Source organism: Sorex araneus, chromosome 1 (genome assembly GCF_027595985.1).
Source record: "Sorex araneus isolate mSorAra2 chromosome 1, mSorAra2.pri, whole genome shotgun sequence".
Taxonomy (NCBI): domain Eukaryota; kingdom Metazoa; phylum Chordata; class Mammalia; order Eulipotyphla; family Soricidae; genus Sorex; species Sorex araneus.
In genome coordinates this window covers 236,559,945-236,580,029 of record NC_073302.1, presented here as the reverse complement: position 1 = coordinate 236,580,029, position 20,085 = coordinate 236,559,945, and the positions used below count along the sequence as shown (strand labels likewise).

Sequence of the window (20,085 nt, the reverse complement as noted above, 5' to 3'; positions counted from 1 at the left end):
CATTGGTTTTTGCTTATATAAGTTACAAACTAATGAGTTACCTTTAAAAGAGACAAAGGAATTAGAATCGTGGTATGTTTAAGGAACTTCAGTTACTTTTTTTTTCGAAATAAAATTCAAGTCTTTCGACTTTTTTGAGTTTGTAACCTTGATACACAGAAATTTACATGATTATGCTAACACTTTTGGGGGTGTGTGTGTAATTTTAACCAGTTCTCTTTTTTTCCCTGAGAACCACTGTGAAAGCTCAAATGAATCTTAGAACTTTCTCAGTTTTAACTTTACAGATGTTCTGTTTCTCTTACTTGGAGCGTTTTGTTTTGTTTCCATGTTTTGGTTTGGAGACAGTCCCACTCAGGCTAGTGGTTCTGTGTGAGAGCACAGAACTGTGTTGGGATCACCGATACATCGGGCCTAAGGGATGTGCTCAGTCTCAAGCTGCGCATACCACATGCAGCTTACCTAGGTGCTACTTCCTGATAGTAGTTTTTTTCTTTTTACTACTCAGATGAGAAAATTGAATCTTTAACTAGTTTACCCAGAGTCATGCAAGGGTTTTTAGCTAAGCTGGCTGTCAAACTGTTTCCGATATATCCAACTAAATCCTTATTTAGGCATCTCTTCTTATACAGAAAATACTTTTACTGGAAATCTTATTTCTGACACTCAGAAGAATCTGTGTGTTTTGGAATTTTATGTACAAATTTAATACATGCATTAAAAACTAGCTCTATATCTTCATGTTCTTTTTTAGATTGCTTGTTGAGCGGATCTTTGCTCAGTACATGGTTCCCCATAATTTGGAAACAACAGAACGGATGAAGTGTTTATATTACTTGTATGCCACGCTGGATTTAAATGCCGTGAAGTATGTTTCAGATGTCAAGCTCTCTTCTTTTAATTTTTTTTCAGTATATTGGAGGGGGGTAAACAATAATACTTTTAAATGCTAACAGTTTCTATAATATGTAGCACTGTCATCCCATTGTTCATCGATTTGCCTAAGCAGGTACCAGTAATGTCTTCATTGTTAGACTTATTGTTACTGTTTTTGGCATAAATATTTAAATTAGACACAATAAAACTCTCAATTCTTCCTTAGAATGTACTGCTATGAAATAAAAGTACTGCTGTTAGCGGGAGTTTAACAGTGATTTTTTTCAACAATTAAAGAATAAGAGGTGATTGACATAAGATCTTGTGGAATTTGATTTTTATATCATGATATTTATAATTCAGAAAGTATCATTGTATTTATTGCATAGCTTTGTGTTTTCTTAAAAGCATTATGAAAATTATGTTCAACACTGTTGCCTGCCTCATGTTCACCTAGTACATGAATGATGGTGGCGGTAGGAGGAGCATGCTTTTGTGCTAGGTAACATCAGCTTAGTTTGATAGTGTGGCATAAGGGTAGCACTGTTGTCCTGTTTTTCATTGATTTGCTCGAGTGGGCAACAGTAACATCTCATTGTTGTTACTGTTTTTGGCATATTGAATACGCCAAGGGTAGCTTGCCAGACTCTGCTGTGCGGGTGGGATACTCTTGGTAGCTTGCCGGGCTCTCCGAGAGGGGCGGAGGAATCGAATCCCAGTCAGCCGAGTGTAAGGCAAACAGTCCACAAAGAAAAACAAAGTAATTTGAGTTAATTCTCACAGGTTTTTTTGAGTAGGTTTTTGGGCTACAACCAGTACGAGAGTGCGCACGCGGGCACCCCTCCCCCCAAGTACATACACACACCCTGGTGCACGTGCACGCGAGCGCTTGCACACACACACACACACACACACACACACACACACACACACACTGCTTTTTGGGCTACAACCGGTGATGTTCAGGGATTACTCCCAGTACCCCCCCCCCCCCCGCTCCTCTCTCAGCAGTGCTCAGGGGACCATATGGTATGTTGGGGACAGAACCCGGGTTGGCCATGTGCAAGGCAATCCGCCTTACCCGCTCTACTATTCTCTGGCTCACAAATATATTTTTATGATCCTGTTTTATGCAGAAGATATTTCATCAATATGGGTGCCTTCATCAGCAGTTGGAATTTTGAACATGAAGGAGACTAAATTGTGTTGAGAGTAGGAAATTGCGATCTTTTAGATTGGTTTGCTCTAGGTTTTAGGCAGTGTAGGCCCTTAGTACTTCACCATATGCAATTGCAACTATTGGGATTAATTCCTAGAAATTAGAAGTAGTAGAAGTCATATATGATTTTTGCTCACGTTATTTAATGGGACTTTTAACTCACCCTATAGAACTGTTGTCTATGCTGTTTATATCTTTCTGAATGGTTGAGGAAGAGGAGAGAAATGTACATTTCATGATACCTGTGTATTTTCAGGCACAGAAATACACATTGTCCTTGACTGCTTTTGAGCTACAATGGCAAAGTTGAGTAGTTTCAACAAAGACCTTTGGTCTACAAAAATTAAAAGTGGTAATCATGTACTTTTTAACAACCCCATGGTGAGACGAAACAATTTTCATAAGTTTTAAAATTTTTTTATAAAGTTGTTCACAATATTTGATTACATTTAATATTCAAACACTAATCCTACCACTATTACACCTTCCTACCACCATATTTTCATTGCAAAGCCCAAACCCTGCCACCAAATCAGAACCGAAATAATTTATTTTGTATTGCTTGTTATGAATAATTCACTAAAAATGAGACAAAAAGATTTTTGGAGGAAGGTGTGTGAGGATTGTTGACTTTCACCCAGGAGCCATTAAGCCCTTCTATAAGAGATTACTGACATGTTAAAGGTTGAGCCCGTGTGCTTATATATCTGTATAAATATATTTCCCCCTCAGATTGGTTGCCTTCTACTTTGAGCCCTGTCAAATGTGGTGACTACTGTTGGTATATTGGTGATGTAAAGTGTGAGATGTCCAGGAGTAGATTCATTTATGGGTGAGGTTCATCTGAGCGTTTGGAAAGCGGCAGTGAACCTGGCGGTGGTTGAGTTCTGGAGGTTTTCGGTTGCTGGGGCTGGGTCCTGGGGACGGGGAGGAGCCTCACCTATTCCCCTCTGGATTGCCCTGAATGAAACAGCCTGGTGTGGGTCTGGAGGCGTATCCGTGGCGTGATGTTCTATGCTCTCTTTCGAGAGATTTATATTGAATCTCTGGATCATAGCTGTTAGTGAGATTATATTGGTGCCAGAGGCGGCTTGTGGGTATGGCTGCCAACTTACCGGAACAAATTTTTTTTTTTTAACTGAAGTTTTTTTGATAAATTCCGTTAGGCTTTTAGTTGTAACAAGCAATATAAAATAAATTATTGTATATCTGCTAAGGGGGCAGGTTTGGGGAGTGATTTGGAAAATGGTCATCCCAGTGGTGGGGGAACATCACTTATGTGGTAGGATTGGTGTTGGAACATCGAAGCCATTCACAGCTGTGTTAGGAACAACTTTGTAAAACCATCGTGTTTATTTTTGCATAGCTTGCTATCCTATAGTACAGGTGATGTTTGCCTTTATTCTTTATGGTAAACAGAACTCCAGAATTATACAAATACTTAGAGACAAAACTAGGATTAGAACTCAGTTGTACCTGCTTCCAAAGCTCAGTTTGCCTTCCTGTGTATAGTAATGCAGATTCCTCCCAGGTTTATGTATTTTTTTCCCCTTTGTTTATTTGGTCTTAGTCATCTCCCAAGCAGTACTAGGAGGCCTGTTACATGGGTTCCTTGTACTCTATATACCAGAGTTGCATAACCCTATGAGTTCTACCGTAGGGCACCTCTTTTTGGTGATTTACACTTTTTTTTTTTTTTTTTTGTGGGTGGGATGCGTGGGTAGGGGGTAAGAGGTTTGGACCATACCCGACTGCTTAAGTCTCTACTCTTGGCGGGGCTTGGGGGACTGACTATGATTTGGGTCGGCTGCATGCATGCTGTTTTATGCTCTCTGCTGTCTTTCCAGCTCTTGAAATCTGAACTATTAAAGAGAGGAATACAGTTAAGTATTCTGGAAGGATTTTTCTCCTGTTGTATTATTTAAATTCACATATTTATGTTTTTCAGAGCATTGAATGAAATGTGGAAATGTCAAAATCTGCTCAGACATCAAGTAAAAGATTTGCTTGACTTAATTAAGCAGCCCAAAGTAAGTTAAAATAATAAAAAGAAATTGTTCCTTTGATGCTGAGTACTGTATTTTGATTTCTCTTTACCGTTATTGCTACTTTTAAACAACTAATACAATATGGAACTGTTCTGATTACAATCTGTGATCCCTAAGAACACTGCACTTCAGTTTTGTGGACACACCCAATGGTACACAGGAACTATTCCTGGCTGTGTGCTGTGGCAATGAGGGTTGCTGGTGATTGAACCTGGGCCGTCTCTTGCAAACATTTATCACTCTGGTCACAATTCTATGATTTTTACTTCTGGCTCACTTCTAAAACTGCAGGAGACCCCTTTGACCCAGGTGCTTATGTGGGCACCTTAGCCGAGAAGGGGTCTTCCAGTTCTCTGTGACTGCTTGCTCGGCTTGCTGCCAATTCTATGCTTTTTAAGAACTTTAATTACAAAGAAAAATCTGAAATTTACTCTGTTACCAAAAAGTCATACCAAATAGGAAAACAATTTTGCTTTGCTTCTGTGTAGTTGAAAATGAGTGGCTTTTTATTTTTTAAGCTTAAAAATGAGAAACTCCAGCATCATTGAAAGCATACAAAATGGAATAAAATTATACTTTATCTTGTCACAATGGCTTTTCCCATTATTTTATTCTTGTTTAGCAAATTTTCTGTGTTTTTATTTTGGGCCTGTCCCAGTGATGCTTGGAAGTGGGGAGAAGGGGAGGGGGGTTGTTCCTGGCTCTGTACTCGGAATTACTCCTGATGGTACTCCTAAGACCATATGGGACGCCAGGGGTTCAACCCTGCTCAGCCATGTACAAGGCAAGTACCAGCTATAGTATCTCTTCAGCCCCTTCTTGTACAAAGTTTTAAATATCAATTATAATGATATCTCTTTATTTTTATTTACAGTTAATACCATGGGAATTTTAACACAGTACTTATTTCTTATTATAAATTAATGTTGGAGTTCATCCATCTATGTCATATTTTAGTTAGGGATTTTTTTTTTAATTGTCTCATGAAACACAGGACCCTCAAAAAATCGAGTCAAGACTCAAGACTGTTCTTCTCCACAGAAATCTTTAATAAAAGATGAAAGATACATGTGATCTAAAGAGAAACCAGAGTTAGTTTGAGGATATTTAAAATAATTTCTAGTGTTTTGTTTTTGTTTTGCTAGCACAGCGGGTAGGGCATTTGTCTTGCACATGGCCGACCCGGGTTTGATTCCTCTGTCCCTCTCAGAGAGCCCGGCAGGCTACTGAGAGTATCCTGCCGACAGGGCAGAGCCTGGCAAGCTACCCGTGGTGTATTCGATATGCCAAAAATAGTAACAACAAGTCTCACAATGGAGATGTTACTAGATGCCTGCTGAAGCAAATTGATGAACAGTGGGACCGCAGTGCTACAGTGCAGTGCTACTTTTTTTTTTTTTTTTGGCTTTTTGGGTAACACCCATCGATGCACAGGGCTCTGCACTCCTGGCTCTGCACTCAGGAATTATTCCTGGCAGTGCTCAGGTATGCTGTGAATCAAATCTGGGTTGGTCGTATGCAAGACAAATGCCCTACCTGGTGTGCTATCGCTCCAGCCCAAATTTAACTACTATTAAGAAAATTCCCTAGTCCAAAGTAGAATGAACACTCCATCTTCAACCAAAAATCTATGCTTAATATTTATACTATAGAATATAGAAGCCAGTAAAGCTCTGCATTTTAAGGTATGAAAATTTTAGTTTTTCTAGGTTTGCCTATTTGCTCTAAAAATAAGTGCGCTTACCCTGTTTGGTTTAGTGTATGTAATGACCCTATCATTAACTTTTTTTTTCTCTTTCGGTTTTGTATTAGGCAGTTTTATTTGTGGGTGGTTCAGTCTGAGAATGTGACACGACTGTTGGATAGGGAGCACAAATTAAATACAATAAACGGTCTTCTTTATGTTGTCCTTAATTTATAACAGTATTTTAAATTGCATTTGTAATGGGATTATACATGTATTGTATGCTCCTTTTTATTGCTGAAAAACATGTTGTTTGGTTGTATCACATTTTGTCTTTCCTGTAACCAGTTTATAAACATTCAAACAATTTTTAGTTTTGGGTTACAACAAAATACGTCATTATGGGCATTCGTATATATAAAGCTGTAGTATGAATATGTATTTTCATTTCTTAAAAAATGTTATAGGGGGGCCAGGGTGATGTGTATCAGTCAACTCCTCACTGATTTAAAAAAAAAAGTTTCAAATCACAAATTGTGAAGCATTTCAATGTACTTATTTGTCTGAAATTTACAAATAAGTAATATTTTATTTTATAAGCTAATAATATATAGTTTTCTGACCATAGTTTAACCTTTTATAATTACTGGTTATATTGAACCTAAGAAAATGAGTTTTCTGTGTATTTAATGAATGACTAAAAACTGGTTTTAGGGAATTTACTATTTTAGTTATTTTTCTGAAAGAGAGGATGTTGGAGAACACTATTTAAGTTACAGTTTGAGCAGAGAAACCTGTGTTTTTTGCCAGGGTTAGAGGGTTAGAGTGTAATACAATGAGTTCTTATAATAATGAGTTGCTCTGTTTCCTTAAGAAATGGAATAAAGTGCCCCATTTGCTACCTAGTACTGTATTACTTTTTTATTTGCTTAAGATGGAAAGTATTTCTTAAAGGTGAATAAGTGAATAATAATTAAAGCAGATCTCTTATATGGGTGTATTTTAAGTGATTACATCTATTTTAGGCATTATTGAGGCTGTACTAATGGCCACATGATATTTTAAATGTGTGACATGATTTGTGAGGTTGTAATCAAATTAAAGTTTCTCCACTTTCACTGCCCTGTAACAGTTATTTAGTGGAAGCTCATTCCCCTTGTACAGAAAGATTTTGGGAGGGATCATGATTTTCCTCTTCAGTCTTAAGTGAAATTATAAAACCAGTCTCAACCAATGAGAATTCTTACTTTGGTATGTGGAATTTTCCTTTAAATTGCCTTATTCAAATGGAGTTATCCAAATTAAATAGAATTCTTGTGGGTTGAAGGAACTTGTTTGAAACTTGTGAGAGAATTAATAATCTTTGATGTTCACTTTATAAATTTTTTAATATTTTTTCTTTATGGGTCACACCTGGCATTGCACAGGGGTTACTCCTGGCTCGTGCACTCTGGAATCACTCCTGGAGGTGCTCGGGGGACCATATGGGATGCTGGGAATCAAACTCGGGTCAGCCTCGTGCAAGGCAAATGCCCTACTAGCTGTGCTCCAGTCCCAATGTTCACTTTATACTAAGAATTATAGTAGATATTGTAGAGTTAGAGTTAGAAAATAAGTACAAATGTGTTTTACTTTTGTGTGTTCATATTTTTATTTTATATGGAAGACCAATATATATCATAGTTTTTTTTTTATCATAGTTTTGTTTTTAATTGAATCACCATGAATTACAAAGTTACGTTGATATTCATGACTGTGTTTCAGCATACAGTGTTCCAACACCAACCCACTCACCAGTGTACACTCCCCTCTCCCCGCTCAGTGGCAGGCTTTTTGCCCCTCCACCGTGGTCCTAGTGTTCCTTTCCCTTACTTCTCCCTGACCCCCACCCCCTCAGCAAGCTTCCTACTGAAAACCGGATCTCTTGCTCTGTTTCTATTGCCTTTGGGGCTTTGTTGTTCCCTTTTGAAGTTTATTTATGCCCCACTTATGACAGAGATTCTGTGTCTGTCCCTCTCCCTCAGCATGATGCTCTCCAGATCATCTACGTAGCACCAAGTTGCATGACTTGATCTTTTCTTCCTGCCAGGTAGTATTCTATTGTGTGCATGTGCCATAGTTTCTTTTTATTCCTTTTTTTTTTTTGGGGGGGGTGTCACACCTGGTTATGCGCAGGGGTTACTCCTGGCTCGTGCACTCAGGAATTACTTCTGGCGGTGTTTGGGGGACCATATGGGATGCTGGAAATCGAACCCGGGTCCACTGCGTACAAGGCAAATGCCCTACCCGCTGTGCTATTGCTCCAGGCCCTAGCCCTAGTTTCTTTATCCACTCATCTGTTCCTGGGCACTTGGGTTGTTTCCAGGTTTTGGTTGCTGTGAACAGTACTGGGTTTTGTTGTTGTTATTGTTGTTGTTGCTATTTAGTCAGATTTTTTTTTGTTTTTGTTTTTAAAGTTGTTGTTTTGTTTCTGGGTCATCCTCAGTTAGTGCTCAGGGGCTTCTTCAGCTAAGTGGAAGCCAAAATCAGCCTCAGGTTTCTAGATGCAGAGCCTGTGTTCCAGCCCATTGAGCTCTTTCTCTGACCTTCAAGTTTGAGATCTTTTCAGATCTAATTTAGCTCCTTGTATAGCTTTTCTGCTGCATTTGACTGAATTGATTTACTCATTGCCATGCAAAATGACTTGGTCATTTCTACTACTTTTGTTGATGCTGTCATCCCTGCCTTTTCCGCCACCAGCTGACAGTTTCTTAAAATTTCATCACTACCTCATTCCTCCTTTATTAAACAATTACAAAAATATTACATGCTTCTACGTTCATTCAAATACTTAAGATTCTAGTTAGTTTTGAATTATCTCTTGAGGTCTATTTTGCTTTGCCTCTGATTTCTCTTAGCAACACCCTTTTCAGTAGGGGTAGTTATTTGATTTTATTCCAGTGCTTATCTAGCACATTGTACATCAGAATAGTTCAGAAAAAATCTGGATTCAGTGGATAGCATTCTTAAAGATATATATTATTCTTGTGAATTTACAGAATGTATTGAGTGCAGCAGAGTGGTGAAGACATTACTGAAGTAACATTTATGTAATATAGCATGTAACTAGCACGCTTGGAAATACCTTCTGTGTTAGTTAATGACAATTTTTATGTTTTGGCAATATTTACATATATTAAGGGCATTTTTCAGTGTTTTCACTTTGTCTTATGATAATTCTTGAAAATTTTAGGAACTCCATAAATCAGAGTTGTATATTGAATTGTCTTGTATGAGATAAAGCAAAGAAATTAGAAAATTTTCAGAGTATTTTTTTCCTTTTCTAAATTAGGTGACTTTTTTTCAGTATTAAAGAAAAAATATTATCCTTTCACAAAAGATCAGTCTAGGGTCTGAGAGATAGTACAGGGGTTCAGGCTCCTGCCTTGCATACAACTGATCCATGTTTGATCCCCAGCACAGCAAAGATTCTTCCATGAACCACCAGGAATGATCCCTGAGCACAGAGGTAGGAGCATAGCCAAGTGTGGCCCAATCCCCATCCAACCCTGGATATGACCCTGTGGCCCCCTCCTCTATTTTCCCAGTCCGAAAGAATAGAAAAAAAAGATAAATGAAGTTAGCTATGCTTCTTTTGTTTGGTGGTGGACACAGCAGGTTAAGGGAAGGAGTGGTGACTGGAGTGTGAGCTTACTTCCTCCTTCTGTTGACTTCATATGGCTTTCACACACAGCAAAAAGAAGAGCATGCAGTGCTGTAGGCATGGACCTGAGCCTTATTAGTAACTAAGTTTTGTTTATTTTCAGGGTATGTGAATGTTACCAGTGGATATTAATTGTACATTTTATTTGTTTGTTTTACAGACAGATGCCAGTGTCAAAGCTATATTTTCAAAAGTGATGGTTATTACAAGTAAGTTATTTCAAATATTATATGTAACATTTAAAATTTATTTAAACTGTTTTTAATGATGTGTCTCATGTAGTTCCATTTTAGGTTGTGATACTATAGCAAAAGATAAAGATTTTTTTTTTTAATTTTCTTGGCTTTGCCTTTTTTTCTCATTAACATAAATATAGCATACTATATTGAGCTTTTGTGTGTTGTTTGAAAGCTGGAGAGTATTTATGTAAATCTGTTTCTTAGAATTGTTTAAAATTATTATATAAATTTACTGTAAAAACAAAATCTTTGCTCTGGCATTTCTAGCTCTAATACGAATTTGTCTGAAGATAATTTTACTCAGAGCCAAAATTTAGAGTGAAGACTCTAATAATTACAGAGAAGAAGCCTTTGGAAAGAATTGACTTTCAGTGTTTCCAGCGATTAAAGTATCTTACAATCACTTTCTACAATAAATATAAAAGGATTATTATTTTATTTTGTTCAGTTCAGGAAAAATATACAGCTGTTTTTGCAGGGCATTTTTTCCCTCCTGTCTCTTAGACAATTTAGAAGAAACAGTCTTTAGTATATGGACTGCTTCACTTGAGCTTGTTTAAAAAGATATCCTCGTTGGATTGCTGAGATGTTAAAGAATATTGCCAGATGTATATAGAAGTAGTGCTAAGATACCATGAAAAGAGTAAAATAATTCATCAGATGTTAGAGTAAATAATAGAAGTTTTAGTCCTAAGTAAAGCTGTAAGACCAAATTATCTTTTATCCTAGATGGTTAAACATAAATTAGTTTTCATTTTGCTTTAAATTTCACTTTAAATTTACTGGATAATTTAAAGCGAGTAACTGTGCTGTTACTTACAACTATCTCCTTTGTAATTGGATTGTGGACATTATCTTATCAAGATCATCTTCTTTAGAGTTTGTTTTTCTTTCCTGTTCTTTTTCTTTCAATCAAGTATAGAATTTCCCAAATTCTCTTCTAGTATATTGCAGTATTACTAGTATTGCTAGGGAAAGGGGGCTTCTTAGTCTTATATATGTTTGTAGTTTTTTTTCTTTTTTTGCTTTCCCTTTTCTCGTCCATTCTTCACCATCCTTATCTGTTTGTTTTTCTGAATTACAGAATCTTATATAGCTTTTAATGTGATTTCTATAGACTATGGAGTAGATCTAAAGTGTTTTCCAAGATCAGTTGAAAATACAGTAGATTCTTGTTTGTGTTATAGGCATATGAAAATGTCGGACTAGAGCTATAGTACAGTGGGTAGGGCGTTGGCCTTGCATGCGGCTGACCCCGACTTCACTCCCAGGCATCCCATATGGTGCCCTGAGCAACGTGAGGACTGAGTGCAGAGCAAGGAGTAATCCTTGGTTACCACTGGGTGTGACCCAAAAAAGAAAAAGAAAAAGAAAAAGTCATATAGTCAACCTTTTTAAGGGGGAAACGACTATATTCACTCACCAAGCCAGGATAAAAGTGGAATTTTAGAGTTGTATATGGCTGCAAATGCTGGAGTCAAGTTTTATTCTCTTGAGCGTTTACCTCTTTCATTACAAATTTTAGGCCTATGTTGGCAGCATATATTATTGGAGGGTTATTAATCTGGTACTGCACGACAGATCTGAGTCGCCAGAATATTAGAATAACAAAATATTCTTATATATTTTGATAGGTGATATAAGGAGAATAGTATAAAAATCATTTTTGTAGTGTACAAGGACTCTTCTTTCTAATGCACCAACAATAAAGAACGCAGTTTGGGAAAATAGATTTTTGAAGGTCAGCCTACTAATCTCTTTTGTGTGGGGTTTCTCCTGTAGTACTGGAGCCACACCTGCGCCTTAGGAGGTTGTGTGGTGCCAGACACGAAGCCTCTTGATAGGAGTTTCAGCAGGAAAATGTGTAGCAGTACAGGAAGCAGTAATAAAATGTGTGTCAATCACATTGATATTTAATGCTCTTGACATCAGTATTTTGCCTTTAAAATCTTTGTTTTTTTGTCAGATTTTTTGTGTGTGTGCATTGGTTTGTTTTTGGGCCACACCTGGCAATGTGCAAAGGTTACTCCTGCCTCTGCCCTCAGAAATTACTCCTGGAGGTGCTTGGGGGGGACCATATGGGATTTTGGGGATCGAACCCTGGTTAGATTTATGCAAGGCTAGAGCCCTACCTACCATCCTATCTCTGGCCCCAGGCATCAGATTCTTATTTGTAAAAAATTGACTGTTGAAGATACTTCACAAATTAATCTCTTTACACTGAATGTTTGGATTAGGATTGTTATGCAAAGTGATAAAAAGAATGAGGAAATGTTGATTTTTTTTTTTTAAGAAGTTTCTAAAATTGTATTTTAATTGAATTTAAGGAAATTTGCCAGATCCTGGTAAGGCCCAGGATTTCATGAAGAAATTCACACAGGTGTTAGAAGATGATGAGAAAATAAGAAAACAGTTAGAAGTACTTGTTAGTCCGACGTGTTCCTGCAAGCAGGCAGAAGGTTGTGTGGTAAGGAGAGAAATTTTAAAGAACTAATGGTTAAATTTTTATAGTCACGATTTTTTTTAAAGATAAAATCAGTTTTGGTCAGTGTCGTGGTTAGCAACAAAAAACTCAAGCAAAATATTATATTTCTTGTTGCTAATCATCTGACTGACTTCTCCTTGGATATATTAGCCGTTCATATTTTTTAGGTAAATGGTGTTTATAATCTTTGCCTATTTTTGTGAAATATCTGTCTTTATCTTGGTAACTTGTAAGTTTATCATGGTATTGTATGTTAAGTTGCAAATAGTTTTGTTAGTTATAGTTTGCCTTTTCATTTTAGAATGTCCCTTACATACTAAATGCTTTATTTCTCATAGTCTATCGATACTCATAAGTTGTTGTTTTTTTTTAAATTTATTTTGATTTTGGGTCATACTTAGCTATGCTTAGGAGTTACTCCTGCTCTGCATTCAGGAATCACTCCTGGTGGGCTTGGGGGGCCATATGGGATGCTGGGAATTGAACCCAGTTGGCCACCTGCAAGGCAAACGCCCTACCCGCTGTGCTATTGCTCCAGCCCCTTGAATGATCATTCTTAATAGTAAGATTATGTGACATTAATTATGCAACTATAGAATCTTAGAATTTTAATATCCTTATGAATATAGTTATAATATTCTAAAATATTTACTTTACAGCGTGAAATAACCAAGAAGTTGGGCAATCCCAAACAGCCGACGAATCCTTTCTTAGAAATGATCAAGTTTCTCTTGGAGAGGATAGCACCTGTGCACATAGATACTGAATCTATTAGGTATTTGTATATCAAGACGTCGCATTTTTATTGCTATTTATTCAGTGCTTCAGTTTCTGATGAGTACATGCTGAACTCAGTGCACTCATCTGTGTATATATGTATGTGCGTATGGTTAAATACTCATTTGCATGTTTGTATGTATTTATGTGAATATGTCTATATAAATAAGCATACAAACACTTGAATATATCATCTATCTTGTTATCAAATATACTTCAGTGTGACTGAGAACTTGTTGCTTCAAGTGTACTTTTTATGTGTTACCAGTGTATCGAAGAATTCCTCTTTTAGAGTTAGCTTTCTTAGGTTAGGTAGCATGAGGTTTTCAGTTATTCCTTCAGGAAAAGGATGTGCTGATGTGTTTTAATTGTCTTGATGGTGTTAATAGTATAAAAGTGAAAGGATATATTTGAGAATGTCTTGAAAATGTTTTTGTTTGTTTTGGGCCACACCTGGTGGTGCTCAGGGCTTAATCCTGACTCTGTACTCAGGGATCACTCCTGGTGGAGTGCATGGGATCCTATGGGGGGGGGATTGACAATTGAACCTGGGTTGGCTGCATATGACAAGCTCCTTACCTGCTCTTTTTTTTGTTTGTTTGTTTTTTGCTTTTTTTGGGTCACGCCTGGCGATGCACAGGGGTTACTCCTGGCTTTGCACTCAGGAATTACCCCTGGCGGTGCTCAGGGGACCATATGGGATGCTGGGATTCGAACCCTGGTCGGCCGGGTGCTAGGCAAACGCTCTGTCCGCTGTGCTATTGCCCCAGCCCCTCCCTACCTGCTCTTTTATCTCTCTGGCCCTGTTTGAGGAAGTTTTTTAAAGAACAGAGATAATAAAATGGACCGTTTTACTAGAAAGAGGGAGTAAAGGTGATATAGAATTTAAGAGTTCAAATTCAGTGGTATAAATGTTCAAGTTCAAATGATAAAGTATATAGTAGTACTATCTTAAATGAGTGAAGGAGCTTGTTTTGAGAGAAGTGAGAAAGGATGTGCTTTTATCTGGAAAATGCTTTTTTACTTCCCCTTCCCAAATCAAGGCAAGTTGAGTTTAATGCAAAACAAAATGAATTAGTTCCTCGATCAGATGATTTTGTTTAACAAAAGGGGGCAAGGGAAGATCATAGATAATATCTTGGACTTTAAAATTAAATTAAATTTTTAAAAATTGAAAAAAAAGTTCTGGGTCTCTCCAGCTGTACTAAATAAACCCAGAGGGCCCCTCAGTGAGTCTCAGTGCCATGTGTACAGTTGAATGGAGAGCCGAGAATGCACTGCAGCATGCTGGGGATGACCTGCTGCCCCCACCTCCCTGGTGTTTGGGGTTCCCCTGAGCTCATCATACGATGCTCGGGTGACCTTCATGCCGAGGCTTAAACTGGGGTCGGCTGTATCAAGGCATGTTCCTTAACCACTAGACTATCTCACTGGTCCCTTGGAATTTTTATTTTATTTTTGTAAAGAATTTATGTAAATGTAAGAACAGTTTATAGAAGTGTTTTGAAAGTCAGATGAAGGTTTTTAGAAATAGTAATGTGGACAGTCAGAAGATGAGGACCCAAACGGACCTCTGGCTTTGGAAGACTAGTGGGTGGTAGGGTGAGAGAGGATGGTAGGGTATAAAAAATTAGTAGCAGTAACAGTGCTTATCATGTGTCTGGCATTACTCTCTGTGTTACTGTTTTCACTTATTTATGAGACAAGAAATACTATTATTCCCATTTTTACAGATAAGGAACAGTGAGTCATGCAGACTTTTCCATAACTTTCAAATCCCTAGGAAGTAGCAGTTTGCATTTAAATGAAGAAATTCTGCTTCTAGAGACCTCCTCACTAGCCACCACACCAACTATTACTGTCTCGAGGAAGAATTTACTCACCTGACTCTTCCTAGGAGTTGCTCTTACCTTTCAGTCTTTGGTGCTCTGTCATTTTATTTTTGGTTTTGGTTTTTGGGTCACAGCTAGCCATTCTTGGAGACTACTACCAACTCTGTGCTCAGGGGTTGATTGACTCAGGGTGAATCAAACCCTGAGCTCCTCCATGCAAAGCATGTGCCCTGCCCATATTACTTTGGCCCTTCCCATAGATATTTTTGGAAGAGGAGCCACAACTGGCAGTACAGACACACAGACACACACACACTTACTTGTGGGCCTTATTGGCAGTGCTTAAGGCTGGCAGGACAGAAGCCCTGAGCGTCAGATTTTAAAAAGTTTAACTATGTTAGGGCCAGAGAAATAGTATGGTGGGTAGGGCACTTGTGTTGTACATGCCTTACATGATTCAGTCCCTGTCACTCCACACTCCATATGGTGCTCAGGGCCTTTGTCCTGGGGAGAGGGAGAGGAAGGGGGAGGGAATAGGGGAGGGGGAGGGGGGAAGAAAGACTCAGGCTCTCAGGACTTTCGTCCTGCCAGTCAGGGCTTTTGCCTCAAACACTGCAATGTGGCCCACAAGTAAGAGTGTCTGTGTGTGTGTGTCTCTTGCTCAGGACTTTTGTCCTGCCAGTCTTGAGCACTGCCGGTGCGGCCCATAAGTGTGTGTCTGTGTGTGTGTGTCTGGGCTTTTGTTATTAGCTCTGTTGTATCCCTTTAGAAATGCTGTTTCTGAGTGTTGACTTAAGAAGTTTATGTCTTATCTTGACCTTTTCTTTGTGTTCCCCTTTTAGCTTTGTTTATGAATTTGTTTTCTTATTTTTGGCCTCTAGATCTAAAGTGGCTTCATGCTTTCAGTTAGACCTTCTTGCTTAAATACTTATGTTCTTATAGAGATAGATCTACAAAATAATTTAAGGAATAGTTGAATTTTCTTGTATCTTAATAGATGCTGTGTTTCCAAACCTGCTGCAAAATATTACCTACTTCTTTGAATGATTTTTTAAAAGACAATTGACAGTGCATTTAGATATTGTTACAGTATTACAGTCTTTTTTCACTAGACACTTTCACACTTTTCCCCTTTTCTAATGTTTTTCAAATAATTTTAGAGTTAGTGAGGTGTTATTACATGTTGCTTACGTATTTTTGTACTTTCAAGGAGCAGGCTTTTGTATTTCTGGCCCAGTAATATTTAGTTAATAGCTTCAAAATGCTCACTGTTGCCATCTACTCCTTATTTTCAGTATATATTGTTTTGTTACTCTGGCAGTAAAGGATTTTAGAGACTTAGAAAACGTTTTACCATTCTTTTATTTGGACATAGGCCTTTCATGGAATATGTAAGAATAAAAATGTTACAAGTAGAACTATAAACATAAGCAGAGCATATGGCATTTGACTTTGTGTGAATGAATAGAGGAAAATAGTGTTTTTGAAAAGAAGTGTTAAAGTATGACAGTTTTATGTTGTACAATAAAGTTTCAAAAACAGCTATACCAGTTTTGAATGTGATTTGGAGATACCTGTATGTATCATCCTCAGACCTTGATGTTAAACAATTCTATTTTGTTGTTAATCTGCTCAATAATTTTATTTTTTGTCATACTTAAGTGCTCTTATTAAACAAGTGAATAAATCAATTGATGGGACAGCAGATGATGAAGATGAGGGTGTCCCGACTGATCAAGCCATCAGAGCCGGTCTGGAATTACTCAAGGTAAAATATGCTTATGGAGAGATGAAATCCTGATCAGATTATTGTTAGACATGCAGAATTTCTATTTTCTGTCTTTTGAGGTTTGCCTCCTAGGTTTATAAAACCAAAAAAGTAAACTTCTATGTTTTTTTTTTAGGTAATTTGGAAGTGTGTATTAGTTACAGCCTGAAAGTTAAATATTTTAAGGTGTAAGTTATCTAATCTAGCCTCTTATTAATATAGTGAATTATAGCGTATGGATTTCATTGGAGAGCAGAGAAGGTCACAGAATGAGACAGTTTTTCTAAAGCTACATTTTATTTTGTAAGTCAAAACAGAGTACTGTTTTAAAAAATATTCATTGTTGACAATTTAGAAAATACTAAATTTGGAGACTATTTGTAATGTAGCATATATAATGTGTCCTTTATTTTTTAAAAATTATTTGTTTATTTGGTTTTGGTTTTTGGGCCACATGCAGTGGTATTGAGGGCTTATTCCTGTCTTTGCACTGCCACTGCTGGACCGCTCTGGGGATCGAACTGGTCGGCTGACCATTTGCAAGCTTCATCCATTGTTTTATCTTCATTGGCCCCAGAAAACATTGACATTGTTTTTTAAAGAGTGTCAAAAAAAATCTGATTATTAGCTGTCATTTATTAAGATGTTTGTTTTGGGGCAATTTGATTACTTGTACTTCTTCATCTGTGAGTGAGATAATATCTCATGGAGCACTATATTAAATTATGTACCTAAAATTCCTAGCACAGGATTTGGCTCAGACAAAAGGTGCTCATGATACTTTAAAGTGGTGATTTTGATATTTTGTAGTCATTGTCATACATTATTCTCAACTGTTTTTCTTTTAGATATTTAAATGAAAAATTTTTTTGTTTTAATAATTGGCACTAAAATATATTTAGTCTGTGTTGTATCTCTCTGTGGCGTTACTAGGCCAGAGAGGAGAACTATTTTCAAAATACTGGAGCAATAGCACAGCAGGTAGGGTGTTTGCCTTGCACTTGGCCGATTCGAGTTTGTTTCCTCTGTCCCTCTCGGAGAGCCTGGCAAGCTACCGAGAATATCCCGCCCACATGGCAGAACCTGGCAAGCTACCCGTGGTGTATTCGATAACCAAAACAGTAACAACAAGTCTCACAATGGAGACGTTACTGGTGCCTGCTCGAGCAAATCGGTGAACAATGGGATTACAGTGCTACATGCACACAGTCAAATTCCTTTGCTGAGAAATTCTACCCATATATTATCAGTAGTATATAAAGTCATCTATCTCTCATCTTTGCAAACACGGGAATATTAGAGTTGTATCTTGTTTTGTATTGGGGCCACACCTAGATGTTTTCAGGCATCTGCTCCTGGTACAGGTAGTATTTGGGTTGCTTTTGACACCTCCCGGGATTGAATCCAGGATTTCCACATGCAAAGCATGCAGTTTCAGCCCTTGAACCTACCCCAGCACCAGTGTGGTGTACCTTTTAAAGAGATTTGCTAACTTGATGAAAAAATACTTTGTTTTGCATAATTATTACTAGTGATGTATATATTTGATATGTTAATCATTTGTTTCCTTAGTAAATTTGTTATCTTTATTCTTAACTCATTTTCTAATATCAATTTTTTTTTTTCACCCAAACTGATTCGGGGGCTGAGTGATAGTGGAATGGGTAGGGTGCTTGCTTTGAGCACGGCTGACCTGGGTTCAATCCCTACATTGCACATGGTCCCCTAAGCACTTCCAAGACTAATTTCTGAGTGCAGAGCCAGGAGTAAGCCCTGAGTAAGCCAGATGTGGCTCAAGAAAACAAAGCAAAACAAAAAAACCCCTGATTTAGTTAAGCTTTTAATTTTCTTTGCTTTTTAATAGGACATATTTGATATAAAAAACGTTTATTACAAAGATTGATTTATTAGCAAGGGGGCTGGAGCAATAGTACAGATGGTAGGGTATTTGCCTTGGACGCGGCCGACCCGGGTTCAATTCCCAGCATCCCATATGGTCCCTTGAGCACTGCCAGGGGTCATTCCTGAGTGCAGAGCCAGGAGTAACCTCTGTGCCTCACTGGGTGTGACCCAAAAAGAAAAATAAAAAAGAAAGAAAAAAAAAAGAAAAAGAAAAGTTAATTCAGAATATTAGCAATGCTATTGAAGTTTTTTGAAAGTTTTTCCACTCATACATTGTAACTTTTCTATTTTGACTTTATTATTCTCTTACTCTTTTTATTTTCTTCTAAATTTTATAAAAATATTACATTAACATTTCTGTTTGCTTGGTTTTTGTTTGCCACATTTGATTCCACTTGTGTATTTTAAGCTTTTCAGTCTTGGGCTTGGCGGTAGCCCAGAGGGCACATGCTTGGCACCCTGGAGCCAAGTTGGTTCCCCCAGCACCCACCATATAGGGAGTCAGTCCCACTCCAGCCCCGCAAAAGAGAAAGAAAAAGAAAAACCGCCAGACTGTTGATTAATTTTGATTTTGGAATCTGAAACAAAGCATATGAAATTTTATTTTGGAACTATATTGTGGCGGAGAATCTAATTGGATTTTCCCTGCATGCTTACTTAGTTTCAGCAGAATTTGAATTCTCACCCTGTCCTCATTTACTTTCTTTGGCTCTATTGAAGATAGATTATAGTTTGTAGAAACCTGTATGTATGCTAAAGCCTATGTGTTGCTTTATGTTTTTTCCTTTATCACTCTTCTGCTGTTGATGCCATGAATGTTGATTTGTTGTACTTTAGCCCCTTTTCTAGATTCTTTGTTTCAAAAAATGTTACTCACCAGGCTCTTCTGATAACCTTTATTTGCTTTGTTCCTTTCCTTTTTCTTTTTTCTTTTTCTTTGGTTTTTTCCTCAAATATTTTTCTGTTTTTTTGGGCCATACCTGGCAATGCCCAGGAGTTAACTCCTGGCTCTCTGTTCAGAAATTACTCCTGGCAGTGCTTGGGGAACTTTCTGGTTGGTACTTGGGGGACCACATGGGATTCTGGGGATTGAACCAGGGTCAGCTGCATGCAAGGCAAACATCCTACCTCCTCTACTATTACTCCAGCCCCTGATAACCTTTTATTTGGAAGAGTAAAGTGTTTTTGTTAACCCTTCTTCTTTTTTTTTAACCCTTTTTCTTCTTAACAAAAATAAATCCCCAAACAATCAAAATCCAAGTCATTTTAAAACTAGAATTACATTTCTATGTAATTTTATTTTGAAAGAAAGGATGTTTTTAGTTTTTCCTGAAGTGGGTGGGACTGTCCCCTGGAAGGACACAGGAATGATCTCAGGGAGTAATAGTAGTTTCAGGTACAATTGGAGTAATAGTGATTTTTTTTTTTTTTTGAAAAGGGGGCAATAGGCCAAACATACTTTGGAACATCAGCTTTAGATCAGGTAGTCTTCATGCAGTGAAAAGAATTACTATTTAAAATGGAGTTCACTTAAAAATTTTATTTATAGAAC

General features: G+C 37.5%; 1 protein-coding gene and 1 non-coding gene across 9 annotated transcripts in view; one reads left to right on the top strand and one right to left on the bottom strand.

Moving 5' to 3' along the window:
- The window catches only part of PDS5B (PDS5 cohesin associated factor B), a 171,030-nt gene that overhangs the window by 100,467 nt on the left and 50,478 nt on the right, over positions 1-20,085 (top strand). For all 8 annotated transcript variants that reach the window (XM_055140560.1, XM_055140551.1, XM_055140563.1 and 5 more), the window contains 6 exons: positions 755-868; positions 4,044-4,125; positions 9,691-9,739; positions 12,097-12,236; positions 12,914-13,029; positions 16,526-16,631. In XM_055140560.1, coding sequence (XP_054996535.1) covers positions 755-868; positions 4,044-4,125; positions 9,691-9,739; positions 12,097-12,236; positions 12,914-13,029; positions 16,526-16,631 — 607 coding nt within the window. The remainder of the gene's footprint in view (positions 1-754; positions 869-4,043; positions 4,126-9,690; positions 9,740-12,096; positions 12,237-12,913; positions 13,030-16,525; positions 16,632-20,085) is intronic.
- LOC129401222 (U5 spliceosomal RNA) lies at positions 5,121-5,238 on the bottom strand. Its single transcript, XR_008628154.1, has one exon. It is a non-coding gene; the product is annotated as a U5 spliceosomal RNA (small nuclear RNA).